Genomic DNA, 20,596 nt, shown 5'->3' with positions numbered 1-20,596 from the left:
AGTCTTCATCAGTAAGTGCTTCAAGTCATCTTCCCTTTCAGCAAACCAGGTTGTGTCATCTGCATATTGCAGGTTGTTAATGAGTCTTCCTCTAATACTGATGCCATGCACTTCTTCATATGGGCCACCTTCTCGGGTTATTTGCTCAGCATGCAGATTCAATAAGTATGGTGAAAGAATACAACCCTGATGCCCTCTATTTCTGATTTTAAATCATGCAGCATCCCCTTGTTCAGTTCAAATGACAGCCTCCTGGTCTATGTACAGGTTCCTCATCAGCACAATTAAGTGTTCTGGAATTCCCATCCTTCTCAATGTTGTCCACAATTTGTTATGATTATACTTAAGAATAACTCAGAGGCAAGCAGATTAGAGTTTTCAGCATAGCTTTTATTATTTGCAACAAATAAGAAGACAGGGAGATAGCAATCAAAGTGCTGTCTCCCTAGACAAGGTGGTTGGGGATGTTTTAAGCCTACGAGGAAGGAGGGAATTATACATATATAATTACAAATGTAATTATTAATGTGTGTGTGTGTGTATGTATATATATATATATATATATATATACACATACACACACACACACACACACACATTATTATTCAAAGCTTTTCAGAGAGGTGTCATGCAGTATTCATAGGTGGCAGGGTTATAACTTACCATAAAGTGGCCAATGGACTACTCACTTCTGAAATGGTCAACGTAGCACCAGTGACATAGTTGCAGTGATTTTTGGTTCCTTAACATTCTGGGTTTGGCTAGAGGGCAGAGGTGTTCTTTTTGCCCATGTTCCTGGATCTGGCTGGGGCTGGCTCAGAGTTTATGACTGAAAAATATCTGTAAGCAGAAGGGATGGCATGGAGTGGGGTGAGGGTTTCCCTTCTAGCTGACAAGTTAAGACTTATCACCCCAGGTGTCCTTAGGCCCCATTTATATGATTAATGGAGACTTTCCTAACCTAACAGCCTTCAACATTGCTACCTCTTAGCTGCAAGGGAAGGTGGAAAATTCGTTCTAGCATCTATAGTTGAGGCTTTTGAGTAGAAAAATCCACAAGGTTGACATCAGGCCTTTTTTGAAATGGTCTGTTGTCCTCTGCTCTTCCACTCTTTCTTTAATGCCCCCCACATTTTAATTTGAGAAACATTCATTAGCTACTGTTAAAGAAGAATATGTCATGTCCCTTAGATGTTTTGGGTCATAAAAAGAGTTGAGAACCAAAGCCAAGTTTTGGAGTATGGAGAATCAGAAGTGTAGGCAAAAGCATCCATCCTTCTGTGTTTGTTGTAGAAAAGACCAAAACCAAAACTAAACCCACTGCCATAGTGTCATATCCAACTCATAGCGACCCCTCCTTGGGTTTCTGAGGCAGTATCACTACAGAAGTAGATTGCCCTTACATTTTTTTGTGTATAGCCATACCCAGAACACAGTGTTTATAACTTTAATCCTTCTTATACAGAGAGGATATAATGTCATGGGAACAAATATTGATTGGTCCCCATTTACTATTATATGTGCTTTAGATAGACTCTGAGGGTATAATTAGGAAGAGTAGAAGTAGCGAACAGAGAAAGAAATGTGAGAAGAAATATGGCAGAAAACAGTGGAATTTGAAGGGAAAATAAGGGCTATGAAGGAGAACTGCGTTTGTCCTAAGCTGGCCCAGGAAGCTTCCCAGTATGCTCTTGTTTTGTAATTTCCAGTTGCCTAGGAGAACATCTAGGAGGGTTAGAAGAAGTGGAGAGGCAGGTGGTTAAGAATTGTGGAAAATTAGAAGACATGGAAGGAAGAAATGATAGAGGTGAGGAATAAAGCAAAAATGCTGTATCCTCAAGTTTAGTTTAACAGTTTTCATTTTTCCTTTTGTATCTTTTAAAATTTTTATCTTATTTTCTGCTTTAGGTTTTAGATGTGTAAGAAAAATGGAATGGGAAAAAAAGCTGCTGAGGCTGCTTGTGTATAACCAAGCACCTCATGGGATTTGGTTCCTTCATTTGGAGGTTTAAGGTCATGGTTTCATGGGATATCCTAGTTCATTGAGTTGTGTGTGGGGGTCTTAAAAGTTTGCAGCTGGCTATCTGAGTGGCAACAATTGTCTCTATTTGCCTGGAGCAACAAAGAAAGAAGGAGAGTGAGAAATAGGAGGAAGAAATGGAATATGTAGCTAATTGCCTCCATGAACAACTACCTCCTTTGTCATGAGACCAGAAGACTGGATGATGCCTATCATTACTGAACATTTTATTCAAAGTTTCCATAAAAGAATTCTGATCAAAAGGGAGAAAATACAGAAGAGAATTTAAAATTTTTTATGGACTTCTCTGACTTTCTGAAGCCATAGAGGCTGAATGAACTCCCAAAACTATTGCCCTGAGTTAATCTTTAAACCTTAAACTAAATATATTTCCATAACTCTTCTTGAAAGCAAACAGTAGTTTAACTTAATTAATAAAGAATGTCTGTCTTGAGCCTTATGGTCTTTTAAGATCTGTTAGGGTCAGATTGACAACAGCAACTTGAAAGATTAGATCCTTATGGGATAGTGAGTTTATGTTAGTTGGGGGTGGGGAACAAGTCAGAAATGGAGGGTGCGAATGGTTGCACAACTGAAAGAATGTAATCACTGTCACTGAATTGTACATGTACAAACTGTTGAATCATTGTACGTTTTGCTGTGTGTATTCTCAACAACACCAAAATAAATTATTTAAAAAATTGAAGTAGTTGAGTTAAAAAAGTAATTTTGCATTCACAATGGAAATTTTCTTTTTATAGTACATCAAGTATCTTTACTGCCTATTTGAGCTATATTTGTGCGTTAAATACTGCTGATGGACTGTTATTATTCAGTGATGAAGACCATGGCATCTTTTCAGATAATTGGATATTGAAGTATAACGTGCTTACAGTAACTACACAAATCATAAGTGTACAGATCAATGAATTACAAAATGAACATACTCATATAATCATCGCTCAGGTCAAGACTTTATCAGCACTTCCAGAAGGCACCTTTGAGCTCCCTCCCAGTCACTTTTCCCTTCCTTTTTTCCAAAGGCAACCACCAATGTAACTTCAAATACAATAGATTAGTGTTGTCTGAGCTTTTTATAAATAGAATCGTATTGTCTGTCATATTTGCTGCAGATATGTTGTGAGATTCATGTTGTTGCACTTTCATTGCCATATATTCTTCTACTATATGAATATAATGCAATTTATTTATCTGTTGTAACGTTGATGAACATTGAGGCTGCTTCCAGCTTTTGGCTGTTACAAATAATGCTGCTGTGAACATTCTTGGGCATGTCTTTTGGTGTGTTTGCATTTTTGTTTCTATTAGAAGTAGAGCTGTAGAGTGTGTGTATTTGGTGTTCTAGTAGATACTGCCCTACAGTTTTCCAAACGGTTGTACCGCTGTATGCCTTTGCCATCAAAGAATGAAAATTCGAGACTTCTGGTAAGATGGCAGAACAGGCAGACAAGCTACACAGACCCTCTTCAACAAAAACAGAGAAACCAAATTGACAGAGATACAGAAGATAATCCTAGAGCCCTGAGCTTTGAGAGAAAAGATACAGAAGTGGATTAGGCACCAACTAGTGGAAAAACCTGAACAAAAACAGGACCTAAGAATAGGCTTTGTTTGCCAAGGACGGGAGGGACATACGGAAGGCTGACAATGGGAAAGGACACAGGTGGTGAGTGTATAAGAGCTGCCAACTATTGAATAGAGGAGCACAGCACAGTACCCTGCTTGTGTAGATAACATACACAGAAAACGAAAATTGTGGGCAAGTTACTCCGATACACAATCACCAATTAAATATAAACACAAGAACGTCAGAATGCCTTGGAGTCAACAGAGCATTACAGTCCACACAAAGAAGGAAGATAAAGCAAGGGACCAGGATACAGTCCCAAAACACATCTCTAAGGAAGACACAGCATTGGAACTCCCTGATAGGGAATTCAGAAGAATTATATTAGGTACTTTCAATGAATTGAGAGATAGATCAAGGAAAACACTGACAAAATCGAGGAAAACATAGAAAAAACCCTAGAACAATTTCAAAAGACAATACAAGAACAAAATGACAAAATAAATGAAAAATTAAAAATGATACAAAATCTACACATAGAAATCCAGAAGATTAATACTAAATTGTCAGAAATAGTTAAGACATTGACTGGACAAAGGAGTAGAATTGCATCAATGAAGTCAGAATTAGTGAGATTGAAGGCAAATACCTCAATACTTCTTTGGAAAGGGATCAATCAGAGAAAAGATCAAAACAAAATGAAGAAAGCCTAAGGTTCATGTGGGATTCCATCAAAAGGAAAAACCTACATGTAATCAGAATTCCAGAACAGGAAGAGACAAATAAAACCACAGAAAAATTGTTGAAGATTTGGTGGAAGAGAATTTTCCTGGTATGATGAAAGATGAGAATATATCCATTCAAGAAGTCCAATGAACCCCCAAATAGAATAGACCCCAAAAGAAAATCACCAAGACATATCATCATCAAACTCACCAAAACCAAAGGCAAAGAAAGAATCCTGAAAGCAGCACAGGAAAAACGAAAAGTTAACCTACAAGGGGTAACCAAAAAGACTAAGCTCAGATTTCTCAGCAGAAACCATGCAGGCAAGAAGACAATGGGATGGTATATATAAAACCCTGAAGGAGAAAAATTTCCAACCAAGAATTATGTACCCAACAAAATTTTCCCTCAAACATGATGGTGAAATTAGGAGGTTTCCAGATAAGCAGAAATTAAGGGAATTTGTTAAAACCAGACCAACATTATAAGAGATGCTAAAGGGAGTCCTTTGGACAGAGAACAAACAACAGCAAACAACAACCGACCATTAACACACATGATGATATAACCCAGAAACCAACCCAGTATAACCAAACCAAACCCACTGCAATCAAGTTGGATCTGACTCAGCGACCCCACCTTGGGTTTCCGAGGCAGTATCACTACAGAAGTAGATTGTCCCATCTTCCTTCCAAGGAGTGGCTGGTGGGTTTGAACTGCCAGGCTTCTGGTTAACTGTCAAATGCCTTAGGCACTGTAGAAGTATCCAAAGTAAATAAGCCTACAAGATTGTAAACAGGGAACCAGAGACATCAATTGACAAATGAGGATAACTGCACACCAGAAAGAGGGGAAAAATGGCGTAGTTACAGAACTTGTCAGTGGTAGAGAAGTCAAGACAACTGCCAGATAGAACGGACTGTTCTAAACTTGGGAATAAAATTATAAATCACAGGGTAACCTCAAAGAAAAATGATTAACCTTCACATCAAAGTAAAAAATAGGACCAGGACAAATATTTAGCAAATACTAAAACAGAAGCAATGAAGGAAGTGACAACATGATTCATAAATAAAACGAGCTCAGGACAGAAAATTATATGGAACAAGGAAATCAACACCATGAAAAAGCACTTATCAAAATGACAGCAAAAAATTCATAGTTGTCAATAATTACATATCTGACAAGGAACTTATCTCTAAAATTCATAGAAAAATCCAATACCTCAACAACAAAAAGATTAACAATTTAATTAAGAAATGGGCAGAAGACATGAATAGATACTTCACCAAAGAGGATATTCAGGCGGCCAGCAAATATATGAAGAAATGCTCATGATCATTAGCCATCAGAGAGATGCAAATCAAAAGATCAATGTGATACCATCTCACTAGTGGCAAAGTTCAGCAAGACAGAAAATAACAAATGCTGGTGAGGATGTGGAGAAATTGGGACTCTGATACACTGCTGGTAGAACTGTAAAATGGTACAACCACTGTGGAAAGCAGCATGATGACTCCCTAAAAAGCTGGAATTAGAAGTACCATTTGACACAACGATCCCATTACTAGGTATATATATCCTAAAGAAGTGAGAGCCAGGACAAGAACAGATATATGCACACCCATGTTCATTGCAGCAGTGTTTACAATAGCAAAAAGATGGAAACAATCTATATGCCCATCAACAGAAGAATGGATAACCAAACTATAGAACATACACACAGTGGAATCCTATGCAAAGAATAGTGTAGAACCTGCAAAACACTGCATATAACATGGATGAACTTGGAGGACATTATGATGAGTGAAATGAGTCAATCACAGAAGGACCAATAAAGTGTTGGTTCATAATTGTAAAAAGTCAAGGAAAGATTTATATATGGTAGGAAACTTTCTTTGTTGGTTACCAGGGATGGGAGGGGAATGGAGGAAACAGTGCAAAAAAAAAAAAAAAAAAAAGGCATTGATCCATATCACTTTAGTTTTGTGTGTTTCATTGTACATAATCTATATTTCAATAAAATGCATTTTTAAAAAAATTCATGTTACTCCACAGCCTTGACAACATTTGCTATTTACTCTAACTTTAGACATTCTGGTATCTTTTAATTTGCTTTTCTCTGATGACTAATGAGGTTGAACACTTTTGCATTATTGAATAGCTTATTTTGTGAATTACCCGTTCAAGTCTGTTGCTTGATTTTCTTTTGGGCTATACATTTTTTTTTTTTTTCTCACTGCTTTTTAGAGGTTTTTAATAAACTTTTGATACAGGCCCTCTGTCAGGTATATATAATGCAGAATCTGTTCTGGCAGTACATAGGTTTTGATGTTAAATGATGAAGATTCAAAACAATTCACCCATTTAAAGTATACAATTCAGTGACTTTTAGTACATTTATAGAACTGGTCATCTATTACTGCAATAAATTTTAGAATATTTTTATTGCTCCCAAAAGAAATTCCTTACCCTAGCACCACCCATCCGTCACAAACCTCCCAGCCCTAAGCAACTAGTAATCTATTTTCTGCCTTTATAGATTTGCCTATTCGGGACATTTCATATGAATGGAATCAGACAGTATACAGTCCTCTATGTCTGGTTTCTTTCACTTAGCATAATTTAGGGTTTATCCGTGTTGTAGAATGTATCAGTACTTCATATTTTTTTATTGTTGAATAATATTCCATTGTATAAAAAACATTATTGAACGCCTGCTCTGTGTCATGGAGGAGTGATCCACACAGAGATGAGTTTTTGGATTTCAATAACCTATCTAATGGAAGCAAATGCTACCACCCTAGATTGGCCAGGGTCAAGCCTTCAAGCCATGTCACTGCGCCATGGCCCTGAAGGAGGGAAAATTCTTCTTCAGCAGTTGTGAGGCTTAGGTAGTAGAGCTGTGCTCTGAATTACAGCTGAAAGCCAGAAAGTCTTAGTCTTAGAGCTGAATCTTCTCAAATCCACCATAGGCTCTCATCCTTAAATCAGCCTTGGGTCTCCTTAGTCACTATTATGCCTTCCTTTCTCTGGGTCTCATCTCGAAGATATTGATCACATTCCAGGAGATCCTTGGAATAATTCATCTGTGTCTTGTTAGCACATCTCCCAATCGAGCTAAACGTGAATTCTCCGCTTAGTAATAGCTCCAAAAGTCCAGAAGCTTGTTTTTCAAATATGCCTTACCCATGACTCTTTGCCCTCAACACCTGGATTGAGTCCCAGATTTTTTACTTAATAGCTATCAGAGGAGAACGATACTCCCAGATAGATGAAATCTTCCTAGACAGTAAAGGTAAGCCTGGTTCTTCATAAACCCATTTACAGATCTGTCTCTTTCAAAGAAAAGAAAGCAAAACTTACTTCTTCGGTCCACTTAGGCTAGTTAGAATCCATAAATGTACTATTGGTCTCTAAGCTAAATAATTTTTTATGCTAAGATGACTGGCCTCGGAATTCAGTACCTGATGACATGTTAGAATCCTGCGCCAGAAATGTTACAGTGGTGTCATGCAGTTCCTTGAACTCCTTCCAGGTTATATGTCAAAGTCACATAATGATTTGTCCTAACAGTTTATTTCATGACATTGCTTATGTTTTTCATAGTCTGTCAGCATTCTTTTTATTTCTGTTCTGATTGTTCCATTTCCAGTAATCTAGTTTCCCTGCCCCTTTGCCTTCTCATCTTGGCTTTCGAGTAAATTTTGACCATTTACTAGTTTAAAAGAGCACAGTACTAAGGAGTGGTGTTCTCTGTTTTATGAGCCAGTTGTTACTTAGCTAAAAGGTGACCTCAGGGAATAAATTCTTTTTAAAAATCTCTCAGATGACTGCTCAGTTTTACTAAAAGCAAAAGTATGGAAGCCATTAGAAAGATTAATCATTGCAGTTGACTTCTTTCTCAAATGGGAGCTCTGATAGCGTAGTGCCTAAGGCACTTGACTGCTAACCAGAAGGCTGGTGGTTCAAACCCACCAGTCACTCCTCGGAAGGAAGGTTGGACAATCTACTTCCATGATACTGCCTCGGAAACCCAAGGAAGGGGTCACTATGAGTCGGGGCCGACTCGACAGCACATAACAACAACAATAAGAACTTTCTCAAATAGACTTACTAAATGACAATTGATTATACTTGTTACTCTTCACTTAAAGGCACATCTTGTTTCTGGAGCCAAAATTATACAACTTGTCATGGCAGAAGGAACTCCATAAAACTGGAAATTGCACATTTTAGAATGCTTCGTATTGACCAAGGACAAAACTATATATTCATGCCAAAGTTTATCTTTCAGTATCATCTCAAAATCTTTTAAAAAGACATGAGACTGAAGACACTTGACAGTTATATAAATTAGTAATTACATTTCATGATTTGTAAAATGATTATTTATACTTGTACCTTTTATAAAATTGAAAGAGCATGGCAGCATCTGAGAAGGAAGAATTCATCCTAAGTAAATGAAGTTCAAGGCAATATGTGTGATGCAGTTTTGCAGACATTTTGTCCTACACTAGTAAATGTTCTTCTTATAATAGTGTAATTTTATCAACAACACAAAGAAGGCATTAGGCAGCTAATAAAGACAGAGCTGACAAAAGGTATTAAGGATTGTCTTTAAGTGTATTATTTACAGTAGACTCGATAAATACACCTGTTAAGTTAATCTAATAAACTCATGGTGTCATAGTCTCAAGTAATGTTGGCAAAAATCAATGGAAATGTTTTTTCCTATAAGTCTACTGTGTTCAGAATGTTGAGAAACTAGTCTAAGTGTTTGAGAAAATTTTAAAAGTAACATAATTCCAATTTATATTCCTTTCACATAAAAAATATAATGTTAAAATTTTGGAAATGTGTAGCTTTTTACCTTTTCCTCCTTAAAATTTTGCAAAATGTTTAACTGAGGCACAGACCAAGATGAGGGTGAAGGAGATACTCATCTGGCTCTTTTTCATTCCTGATAATGTGAAAATGCTCAGAGGTTGACAGTATAGCTGATTAATATTTCCCCTCATATTTTTACATATGTTGAGTATTCTAAGTCCAAGATAGGTAAGACAGGGAACCTTGCCATGAATTTGTCACTTGGAAAAGAAATTTGCTCCAGTCTTTTAATATTTCTTATGGACTCTCCTTTTGCTTTGATTTCCTGGGACAGCTCCTTCTTGTTTCTGATATCACACTTCATTTTTGCCTAGCCCATTCCTGAGTGTCTCTTGTTTAATGGATAGAGCAGAGCAGCGGCTGCCCCTTGTGCACCACACTGAATTAGGCAAGCTACCTGATTCCATTTGAGCTGTTTACTCACCATTGTTGGGCTCCTCCCTTCCTGGCAAAGCACACCTATTCTTGTTAGCCTTGGCCTTTGGGGTGAAGCTATCTATACTTTTTTTGTTTTGTTTTTCCTTCCCTGCCCTGAGAATGGAATGCCCTTGAGTTTCTTTTCCAGAAATCCCACATGCCCCACCCTACATATTTCTCTTTAGTATACTGAAGTGAAATTTAGCCAGGTTGTTTTAAACTAGGTACTTCTTGTATACATTCCAAATTATTTATTCACAATAGCTTTCCCGAAAACTTGATGTGGCCACTATTAATCTATAAGAGGCTTCCCTAACCCTACTGAGTTTATGATTTCTTTGAGGAAAGACAGAACTGATCCATTAGTAAACCATAAAGAGCCTGGCTATAACCTGCCTAAATCAAGGGGATTATGTAACTGCCAGTGAGCAACTGATTCCCACCAATTTCAAGATAAAGACTGAGTCTTATTTTTGTAGTCATATCTCCTGAGTTCTAAATGTCAGGAAGGGGTTTTCCCAGGCACTAAAGTTGATATTTGAAATTGCCAGCTTATATTAGTCATGCAAATGCTGGCACCTCCTTTTCACACTGGTTATTTTATACCTTTTGAGTGATTCAGTTATTACTCCTTTGGGGTAGGGAGTTAGCCAGTTAGGTCTCCCCTTGTCTTTGTCCTTCTTGCTTATGTTAGTTTCCTTGTCTTGCTTATGTTAGTTTCCTTGTCTGGAATGTTCTCTTCATCTCCATTGCCTTGTTCATCTCTTGCATTCATTTCTTTCCCTATTTTATGGGAAACCTTCCCTGGATAAACACACGCTAGATGCTCCTTTCCCTTCAACATTTCTGGATAAAATTTACATCTCACGGAGTACTGTTTTATATTGTTCTAAAATCATATAGTATGAAGCTTTTTTTTTTTTAGATTTTATTAGTTTAGGATTGTTATGTCCTCTTGATGAATTACCCCTTTGCCATTATGAAATTTCCTTCCCTGGTAATATTCTTTATTCTGATTACTTTGATACTAATGTAGCCAATCTTGCTTGCTTTTGATTAGTATTAGTGTGGTATATATGTTTTATATGTCCCATTGTTTTGTTCCTTTTTCCCTGCCTTTAATTTTTTTTTTTTTAATGATTCCATTTTATCTCCTTTACTAACTTATTAGCTATAACTCTTTATTATTTTAGTGGTTGCTTTAGGGTTTATAGTATAGATCCTTAACTTATCATAGTCTGTCTTTCAAGTGATACTATAATATTTTACATACAATATAAACCCTTACAGAGTAGTTCCACTCTGAAGCACTGAGGTTTCCATGAGTCAGTCAACTCTACAGCTGTTGCTTTGGTTTGATTGTTTTGGTTTAATTTCCTTTCAGTACTTTAAAAATGTTTTCAGTCTTCTAACTTACTCTGTTTCCAACAAGAAATCTGTTATTCTTTGCTACTACTTTGTCATTTTCTTTCCTACTCTGTACATAATGAATCTTTCTACCTGCCCCTGTCCCCGGCTATTTTAAACATTTTTTTCTCTTTATCACTGGTTTGGCAATTTGATTATGGTGTGTTTTGGTCTTTATTGGGTCCTAGGGATGGTACTCCAAGAATAGAGGCAGAGAAGTATTGCTGAGAGAAAATCCCTGAGGTATGGAATTTAGCTGGAGAAGACTGAGGGAGGGCCAATAGAGCTGTGAGAAATTCCTTCCAGGCAGCCCCACCTTCTCAGAGTGTAGCACAGGCAGGACAAAGGTGGAGCAACGTGGGTGGAAGAGGTCTTCCAAGGCACAAAAAGTAGGGTGTAGGACTGGAGAACAAAAAATGCTCTCGAATTACCCAGAAAACTAACAGCAAGGGCTGTAAGCAAGGAAGAAAATTGTCACAGTTCAGAAAGCAGGCAGCTCAGCAGGTTTCTAGAACCTCACCAGGGCTCCAAACACAAGCCTTGCTGAAGGGAAAGTCTTGATCCTGTTGTAAAAAAAAAAGCTTGAAGCCAGTGGTGAAGGAAAACTAAAGTTGCAACAAAGCTCAGACCCAGTTCAGTTGTAGAGCATACTGACTCAGCTGCAGCATAAGGGGTGTGCTCCTTTCTGGGAATAAATATAATTTCCTTCAGTCTTGACTATACTTTTCTACAAAATGCCCAGTATACAGTCAAAGATCTTAAAACATATGAAAACAAGAATATGTGATTCATGGTCAAGAAAGAAAATAGTAGGAGACCCAGAAATGACTCACATATTGTATTATCCATCAGGGACTTTAAAATAACTGATAAAAAATTCAAAGGATCTCGTGGGGAAAGTGCACAGCATGTGTGAAGAGATGGGGAATGTTTACAGAGACATGGAAACTATTTTTTAAAATAACCAAAAGGAAATGCTAAAAATAAATATAATGTCAGAAATTAAGATCCTTTAGATGGGCTTAACAGAAATACCTGACCAGCTTTGGCCAGATTAGTGGGAGCAGTCTGTACTGTGGAAGGATGCCCTATGATTATACTAATCTATACTTACCTTAAACAGGAAGTGCGCAGTACTCACTGCACTGTTCGTAAGTCTGTAAACATGTCCTTTGATAGAACACATTTTATAAGGTCACATACCACTTGTTTACCTGGTCTTTTTTTAATATTTTATTTTTGTTATTGAAAATATGCACAGCAGAACATATACCAATCCTACAATTTTTACATGTCAGTTCAGTGACATTGATTACATTCTTCAAGTTGTACCACCATTCTGATCTTCCTTTTCCAAATTATTCCTCCCCCATTATAAACTCACTGCCCCCTATGTTTTCAATCTTACCTTTCAAGTTGCTGTTGTTATTTTGACCCCATATAGAGCTTTTTTTTTTTTTTTCATTATTATTATTTTTCATCTATACAGATAGTTCTTAAAAGAGCACAGTGCTCAAGGCAGACACTATTGGTTATGCTAAACTGTTGTTTGGTTTTAAGAAGACTTCAGGGATATTTTTGGTTTAAAGTTTAAAGAGTACCTCAGGGCAGTAGTTCTGAGGGTTCATTCAACCTCCATGGCTCCAGAAAATCTGGATTCCATGAGACTTTGAAATTCTGTTCTGCATTTTTTCCCTTTTGATCAGGATTCTTCTATAGATTCTTTAATTAGAATGTTTAGTAATGATAGCCAGGAACCATCCAGTTCTTCTGGTCTTACGGCAAAGGACCGTTGATTATGGAGGCACATTGCGTTTCTTCCTCCTATTCCTGGCTCACCTTCCCTTGTTGCTCCTGATGAATACAGACCAGTTGTTGTGCCTTGGATGGTTGCTTGCAAGCTTTTAAGACCCCAGGCACTACAGAATGAATTAGAAGATAGAACAGAGCACTGAACACAATATTAGGCCAGTTAACTGGGATGTCCCATGAAACAATGAGCCTAATCCCTGTTAGTTTCTTGAAGGAAAAAGATAATAATTGCCACTTCTCTGAATCCATGTATAGGCCTTCCCGGAGAACTTGAGTTTTTACCTGTCTTATAGAGAAACCCAAGGCAATCTTGATAGCCCATTCCCAGCCATGTGTGCGTACATATTACTTAGCTAGGTTGTGCTGTAGTTACATCATTATCCTCTTCCATTCCTTTCATGTTTTCAACCTTGTGTTGAATTAATGATAATAAACATATTTATTTTTTACATAAGAAAGAATAGGTTTCTAAATATTGTATTAGTCCATTATTGTAAAAAGTCAAGGAAAGGTTTATATATGGAAGGAAATTTTCTTTGTTGGCTACCAAGGGGGGGAGGGGAGGGGAGGGAACACTGCTAGGTAGGTAGAGACAAGTATTGATTTGGGTGAAGGGAAGGGCAATGCACCAAATGTGAGTGATGAGCACAGTGGCATTGAGGAAGATGAAGACATAGAGAGGTGCGTAGGAAGTAGAGACAACAAAGAGGAACCCTTTTGCACATATAGTACTATGTTGTCAGTGATAACAAACATTGATGTAAGGATGGATAAATGGGTGAACAGGCTGAATGATTAAGTATGTCTGTGTGTGTGTGGGGGGGGAGTGTGCCCATGACCATGTATAGGGTTGACAGACAGTGTTTCTACAAGTGTATTAGTATGTTCTGTAAGAATTTCCAGGTATATAGTAGAATTGACAAGGGACGAGGTTGTAGTCACTTCTTGGCCATAGCTAGCTGCCCAGAGGAAGCAAATAATTGGAACTATGGGCTCAAGACCATGGTCACAGAGTAAATCAAGCTCAACTGGCATAACATACTACATAAAACATTGTTCCACCTCCTACTTTGGCATGTAGCAACTGGGATTTTAAAAGCATGCAAGCAGCCATCTAGATGGGACTATGGGTCTTTCCTCGTCCAGAGCAAAGAATAATGAAGAAAACCAAAGATTCATGGAAACAATTAGTCCTAGTGACTGGTACACCATGTGATCCTCGGCCTATATGACTATGAGACCAGAAGAACTAGATGGTGCCCTGCTACCACTGTCAACCACTTGGAAGGGGATCCATGTAGGAGATCCTGGATAGAGAGGGAGAACAATGTGGAACAAAACTCAAAATCATTTGGAAAAAAAACAAAAAAGGGGACCAGGTTTGCTGGTCTGATATAGCCTGATGGAACCACTGAGACTATGGGCCCTAGCAGCCCCTTCAGGTCTGGAATTAAACCCACACCTTTGGCTTCCAGCCAAACAAAAGACAGGCATATGAGTTGAACATTGACCTAAGGTAGATACACTCCTTGGAGAGAACAGTTATGGGATAAAGAAGGGCTGTTTATGTACAGGAAGACAGCTCAGGGGGCAGGAGTGCATAGAGGGATGGACACAGGGAAGAAGTAACTATTGGGAGAAAGTGGGAGGGGAGCTGTTGCATTGTAATAAATTGTAGTCAATGGCATGAGACAAAGTGTATGTGAACTGCTGTATGGAAAGTGAATTTGCTTTGTAAACTTCCACCCAAATCACAATAAAATTTAAAAAAAAAGAATAGGTTTCTAAAGTGACTAGTTTCTTAAAAGGTGACCTTGTTAGTGTCCACTGAGGCTGAAAGGAATAGTTATCAAAAGTTTCAGAATACGACGAAGAATATATTGAAGTTTCTGAATCTGCATTTTTAGAATCTTTATTTCTTGTGCCATCCTCCAAGTGGCTGTTGCTTAAGTTTATTGCTTAAAAATAAGATTTTTTAAATCTCCTTAAAGTTTTATATAGTTTTTGTTTGTCTGTTTCTTCACCCATTCATTTATCATTCAGTATTTGTAGGGTTACTCATGTTTACGCTGAAAGAGCTAATTTTTGTTTCCACAGATGGGGAAATTACTCAGTTGATTTTTTTTTTTTCTTTTCACTTTGTACAACCAAAATAGTTGCCCTGGAGACTTAAATGCATATTGAAGATGGAATGAAATATTATAGATGTTAATCTTGACTTTTTCCTTCAACTCAATTGCATATACTTTTAATAATTGATGTTAGAAGGGTAAAATGGTGATGAGTTACAATGTCAGTAATAATTTCTTAGTAAAATTAACAAACTGCTTTATTTTACAGGGAAAATATTTATCCCTAAACAGAAACCTGTGCAAACATTTACAGAAGAGAAAGTATCTCTTGATCCAGAATTAGAAGAAGCTTTGACAAGTGCTTCTGATACAGAATTGTATGACCTTGCAGGTATCAAAACAAATTGATTCATGAGTGAGTGTGCACACATATATGTGCGTTATACAAATGGTATCCTTTGTCTCCAAACTCAAACCCACTGCCATGAGTTGATTCCAAACCCGACTCCCATTGGGTTTCTAAGGCTATATAAATCTTTAGGGAAGCAGATTGCCTCATCTTTCTTCCACAGAGCAGCTGGTGGGTCAAACCACCAACCTTTTGGTTAGCAGCCAATACCTTAACCACTACACCACCAGAGCTCCTGTCCTTTGTCTAGCAAAGTGCTATTGAATCAGTAACCACATATTTGGCTTTATTTTTTATGCTATGAATCTGATATAAAAGATGTAATTTCTTTAAATTTTCTTAATGGTGAAATTTTTCTATTGATAGTCTGTCTTGTGTTATTTGATATTCTGTCCCATTTTGTCATATTTGAAAGTCTTATAGAAATCTTTCATCAGCTAGTACTTAGCTAGAAGCTGTCCTGTCTGAGCACTAGAAAAGAGACTTTGGGGTCAACTGCTGCTCCATTTTATCAGCAGGTCTGAAGATGGGTGATTGCAAGACAAATGGCCCAGTCAGTCCCGAGCCATACTCACCACCTGCCCAACATTTCCAAAGTGAATATTGAGTACTCCTAACTTCCCTGTAGTTTTCCTCATTGGTGATTTCTTATCTGGATCAATATCCCCCTACTACCTGTACCCTAGATTGAAAAATTTGAAGCATAGAGTACTTTAGTACCAAATAACTGCAAGAACTAGTTAGTTTCAAAGTAGCAGTGATGATTCTTTGAGAAGGACCCCGGAAAGGTATAAGTTAAGGCATGCATCACAGCCAGAACAATTCTTTGGGGAACTGAGGGCTGACAGATCTGTAAATACATTCGTCATGATCAGAGTGGAATGGGCCATGGCATACTGTAGCTTCTGCCTTATGTGTGTTCAAGGTCATCAAAACCAAAAAAAAAGGAAATTCCCCCAAAATGTCATTTTTGAGAAATGCTATTTAGTCTTAACTATGAGAACTTAACAATACTTTTAGTATTCTACTCTTAGCTGGGATACAAATGTAAATTAATGAAGTTTAACAGATTAAGTTAAAAAAACCTTAACGTTCCTTGTGTAAAGGGTGAACAAGAAAAGTTTATCATTTCAATTTTCACTTTTAACCACCAGATGGAGCTAAGCATAAATTTAAGTTTAGTGTTAGGCTGACTCCAGCTGTTTCTGAATTCAGAAATGCAGGGAAAAATAACAAGGATATTGATGAGCAAGAGATAGTAAATAATTTTCATCACTTTATCTCCATTTTTTGCTGTAAAGTCTATTTTTAATAGGAAAAATCCAGAGAATGTTAAACTGATAAAAGTTTTTGGTTGTAAAATTAATTCTTTGTGTTTAAAACAGATGGAAGTAATTTTTTTTTTCCTTTTTATGTATTTATAGCTATTCTTGGGATGCACAATTTGATAACGAATACACAGTTCTGTAATGTAGTCGGAAGTAGTAATGGTGTTGGCCAAGAGCATTTTTCAAGTGAGTATTTAAAATGCTTTGTAAATTCCTATCCTTTATTAAATATATTTGTTTTCTCCATGTATTAACTTCATTACTTACATACCAAATGTTACGTATATGTACTTGAAACCTAAGATTCCAATATGATGGTATTAATATAGAAAAGCATTAAAAAATAGAAAATTAAATATTTTATACTTAATGTGTCACTGGATGTGATAGGAGCCACTAATCATAGAGGTTAGGATTTATAACAATAAGATAATTAAATCAGATCACAAAATGGAGGATGATTACATAATGCTGAGAATCATGGCCCAGCCAGGTTGACACATATTTTGGGGAAAACGCAGTTCAATCCATCATAATTGCTGTAACAGAAACAGAAGTGGGTGGCTTTAACAAATAGAAATTTATTTTCTCAGAATTTAGTAGGCCAGAAGTCCAAATTCAGGGTGTCACCTCCAGGGGAATCTGTCAGCCCTGGAGGAAGATCCCTGGTCTCTTCAGCTTCTGCTCCTGGTTGATCTTCATGTGGCACACATCCATCTTTCCTCATCTCTCCTTGCTCATTTGCTTTTTCACTTATATCTCAGATGAGAGAGATTAAGACATTCCCTACACTAATACTGTCTCATTAACATAACAAAGAATGCCCGTTCCTAAATGGGATTATAACCACAGGTATAGAGGTTAGGATTGACAATACATATTTATAGAGGGGACACAATTCAGTCCATAACAGTTTTATTATTAGTGTTACTGATTTTCAAGAAATTCACAATAGTGACAAAGAAATTGCATTATAAAATCAAATCGGGAAACCATAAGACTATTGAGTCTCTAAACTTTTTAGTCTGATGTGAAATAGTAAGCTTTTTTAAATAATTAATCTCTAAGGTGATTTAGAATTACCAAAGTAATACATGCTTATGTTATACATGTAACTAATAGATAAATATATATGGTAAAAAGTAAAAGTGTCTCTATTCACAACCATTGTGCCTTCCATTCCCCTCCACCCCTGGCCCTAACTCTTTAACAGTTTGGCATATATCCTTAGGTACTATGTATATGTAAACTTACATGTATATCTTAATGTTTTTTTTTACTACTTAACTTTTTTCAGTAATAATAATATTGGCTCCTTATCTTGAATGCTTACTATAGCCCATGTTTTATGCACAACAACTCTTGAATGTGGATTTTTCTCATTTGGCCCTCATAGCAGTTCTGTGAGATTGTTACTGTTATTATCTTTAATTTACATGTAAGGGAGCTAAGGTGTTAGAATGATTAAGTAAGTAGCCTCAATGTCCCATAACATGGAATAGACTTTATCACATACTGTATAGTATATCACTTAGCAGTATGTCATGTTTCCTACTTAGTACGTATAAATCTAACTCATTTAAACATCTGCATATGTTTTGGTTACCTAGTGCCACTCTGACAAGAATATACCACAAATGAGATGGCCTTAACAAACAGGAGTTTATTCTCTTAAAGTTTTGGAGGCTTTAAGTCCAAGTTCAAAGTGCCAGGTTCTAGGGGCTGGGTGAAAGCCCCTCAGCCTTGGGTTCCAGCTCTGTCTCCTGCTCCCAGTCTACTGGAACTAGAGGTGTTTCTTCACTCAGATAGCTGCTAGCTTCTGAGGCTGACAAACCCAAGGTTGACAAATAAAAAGGCACGGTCCCGATGTTACCAAACCACATGGCAGGCCATTGATTTAAGTCCACTGTAAGTTCCAAGGTCGGCAGAGCATGGCAGGCTGCTGAACAACAAGATGGCTACATGCAGGTTCAAGGTGCCATAAGCTAGAGACTATCCCTAAGGCTTCTCCTTATATACAGGAAGTAGACCACATCCCCAAAGGCAGGTACGCAGCTGCTTGTGGTAGATACCATCATGGATTTGATTGCCAGTCTCATCGTGGAGAATAACAACCACCAGCTGCCCAGCCACCAACCAGGCCAGCCAAATTGACATACAAACATAACTGCTACAGTGTGCCATGAGAAATTCCCATTCCCATGAATTGTATTAATGTTCTGTAATTTATCCATTTCCTCTATTTTTTAATTTTTTTTATAGGAATGTTTAAACATACATAATAGAAGAAAGAATAATGCATTCATCACCCAGCTTGAGGTGTTTTTGACATTCTGCTGAGCTTGTCTCATCTATCGTCTACTTCCAACACTATTCCTTATATATTTTATTCCCCTGGAGTATTTTAAAGCAAATATTGATCATTTTTATATTGTTTCACCATTAATATTTCTGTATGTCTCTCTCACAACTAAGGACTTTTTCTTTTAACATAACCATAGTTCCATTACCAAACCGAAAGTAATTTCTTATCACCTAATACCCAGTCGTATTGATATGTCCCCTGTTCATATGTCCTCAGACATTTTATATGTTCAAATCAAGATATAAACAAGGGTCACACATTTCATTTGGTTGTTTGTCTTTTCATTTTCTCTTAATTTCTTAAACGTTTGGCTGATTGCAACCTCATGGTGTCGTTTTATGTGTTTTTCTTTCTCCCATATTTTTGTAAACTACTCTAGAGACGTGATCAGATTCAGATACAGTGTTTTGACAAAAATGCTTCATAGATGATGCTGTGACTGAATCACATTAAGAACCATACAAAGTCTAGTCATTCCCCTTTGACTGATGTATTTAAACTAATCAGTAGATCCAAGTGTTGGTAGCCTGATTCACCCATTATAGAGTCCCCCATGAACTTTTCACATAATGGTTTCAGAATCCTTCTGACTGGATCCATTATTGCATTAGGGAGCGAAGCTCTTTACACACATTTAGTGGAGTAGGGAATGAACTCTTCCAATTTCATAAAATTTAGAATTGGGGAAGAACTAGTCTAGTTTACTATTCAAGGAGGCATGTTGGAAAAGCACAAGATACTTTTACAGGGAATTTATTGGATGAGAAAGCAATGTACCTTGCCTCCACAAGACTTTTGCTTGTAAAAGCTAGAAGAGAGCAGAAGGGAGGAGCTCTGGTAGTGTAATGCCTAAGGCACTTGACTGCTAACCAGAAGGCTCATGGTTCAAACCCACCAGCCACTCCTCGGAAGGAAGATGGGGCAATCTACTTCCATAGTGATACTGCCTTGGAAACCCAAGGAAGGGTCGCTATGAGTCGAGTCCGACTTGAAGGCACTTAACAACAGCAAGCCAGACAGCAGTCCATTTAGATAGAACCTTGTCACTCTTTCCATGTCAATTGCTCTTAACTATTTGGGATCAGTCATCTCTTTGAAAATCTGATGCCATTGATATTTCCTCCAGAAAACATATGCATAGGAGTGAGGAGGGTCATAGGTTTACACACACATGCATCAAAGTGCACTTACATCTTACTGAAGTGTTTTGGTTCCTATGTCTTTCCATTCTGGTCATATTAATGGGCATATAAGGTAAAAGTTTGGCAGGTGGGAGTGAAAGGGAAGTAACTTCTGGAATTTGTGTCTCAGTAGCTTTTTCCTGTGCACCTTTACCTCTCCCTCCTTGCCACTCCCCATTCCTGCCCCCTCTTTCAGAGTCTTCCTTTTCGCATTGCATGAAATTCTCCACGGGAGAAAAGAGGTAATTGTTTCCTTCTGTTACTCTGCTTTTCTTGATGAGCTTATATTTAAGTCTGTGATTGTTAATGCTTTATAAAATTACTAGTGAAGTCTCAGAGAAAATATTGAGATGCTAGTTTTTAACATATTAGTCTTTTATC

At 37.3% G+C, this 20,596-nt stretch overlaps 1 protein-coding gene across 1 annotated transcript in view; it reads left to right on the top strand.

The window, feature by feature from the left end:
- The window catches only part of TMOD3 (tropomodulin 3), a 49,451-nt gene that overhangs the window by 11,784 nt on the left and 17,071 nt on the right, over nt 1–20,596 (top strand). Inside the window, exons 3-4 of the mRNA XM_007935164.2 lie at nt 15,201–15,323; nt 16,766–16,855. Coding sequence (XP_007933355.1) covers nt 15,201–15,323; nt 16,766–16,855 — 213 coding nt within the window. The remainder of the gene's footprint in view (nt 1–15,200; nt 15,324–16,765; nt 16,856–20,596) is intronic.

Source organism: Orycteropus afer, unplaced genomic scaffold (genome assembly GCF_000298275.1).
Source record: "Orycteropus afer afer isolate SDZICR_OR568_19922 unplaced genomic scaffold, OryAfe1.0 scaffold00026, whole genome shotgun sequence".
In the NCBI taxonomy this organism is placed as follows: Eukaryota; Metazoa; Chordata; class Mammalia; order Tubulidentata; family Orycteropodidae; genus Orycteropus; species Orycteropus afer.
The sequence above is the reverse complement of the archived record's forward strand: the minus strand, read 5'-3'. Positions and strand labels throughout refer to the sequence as shown.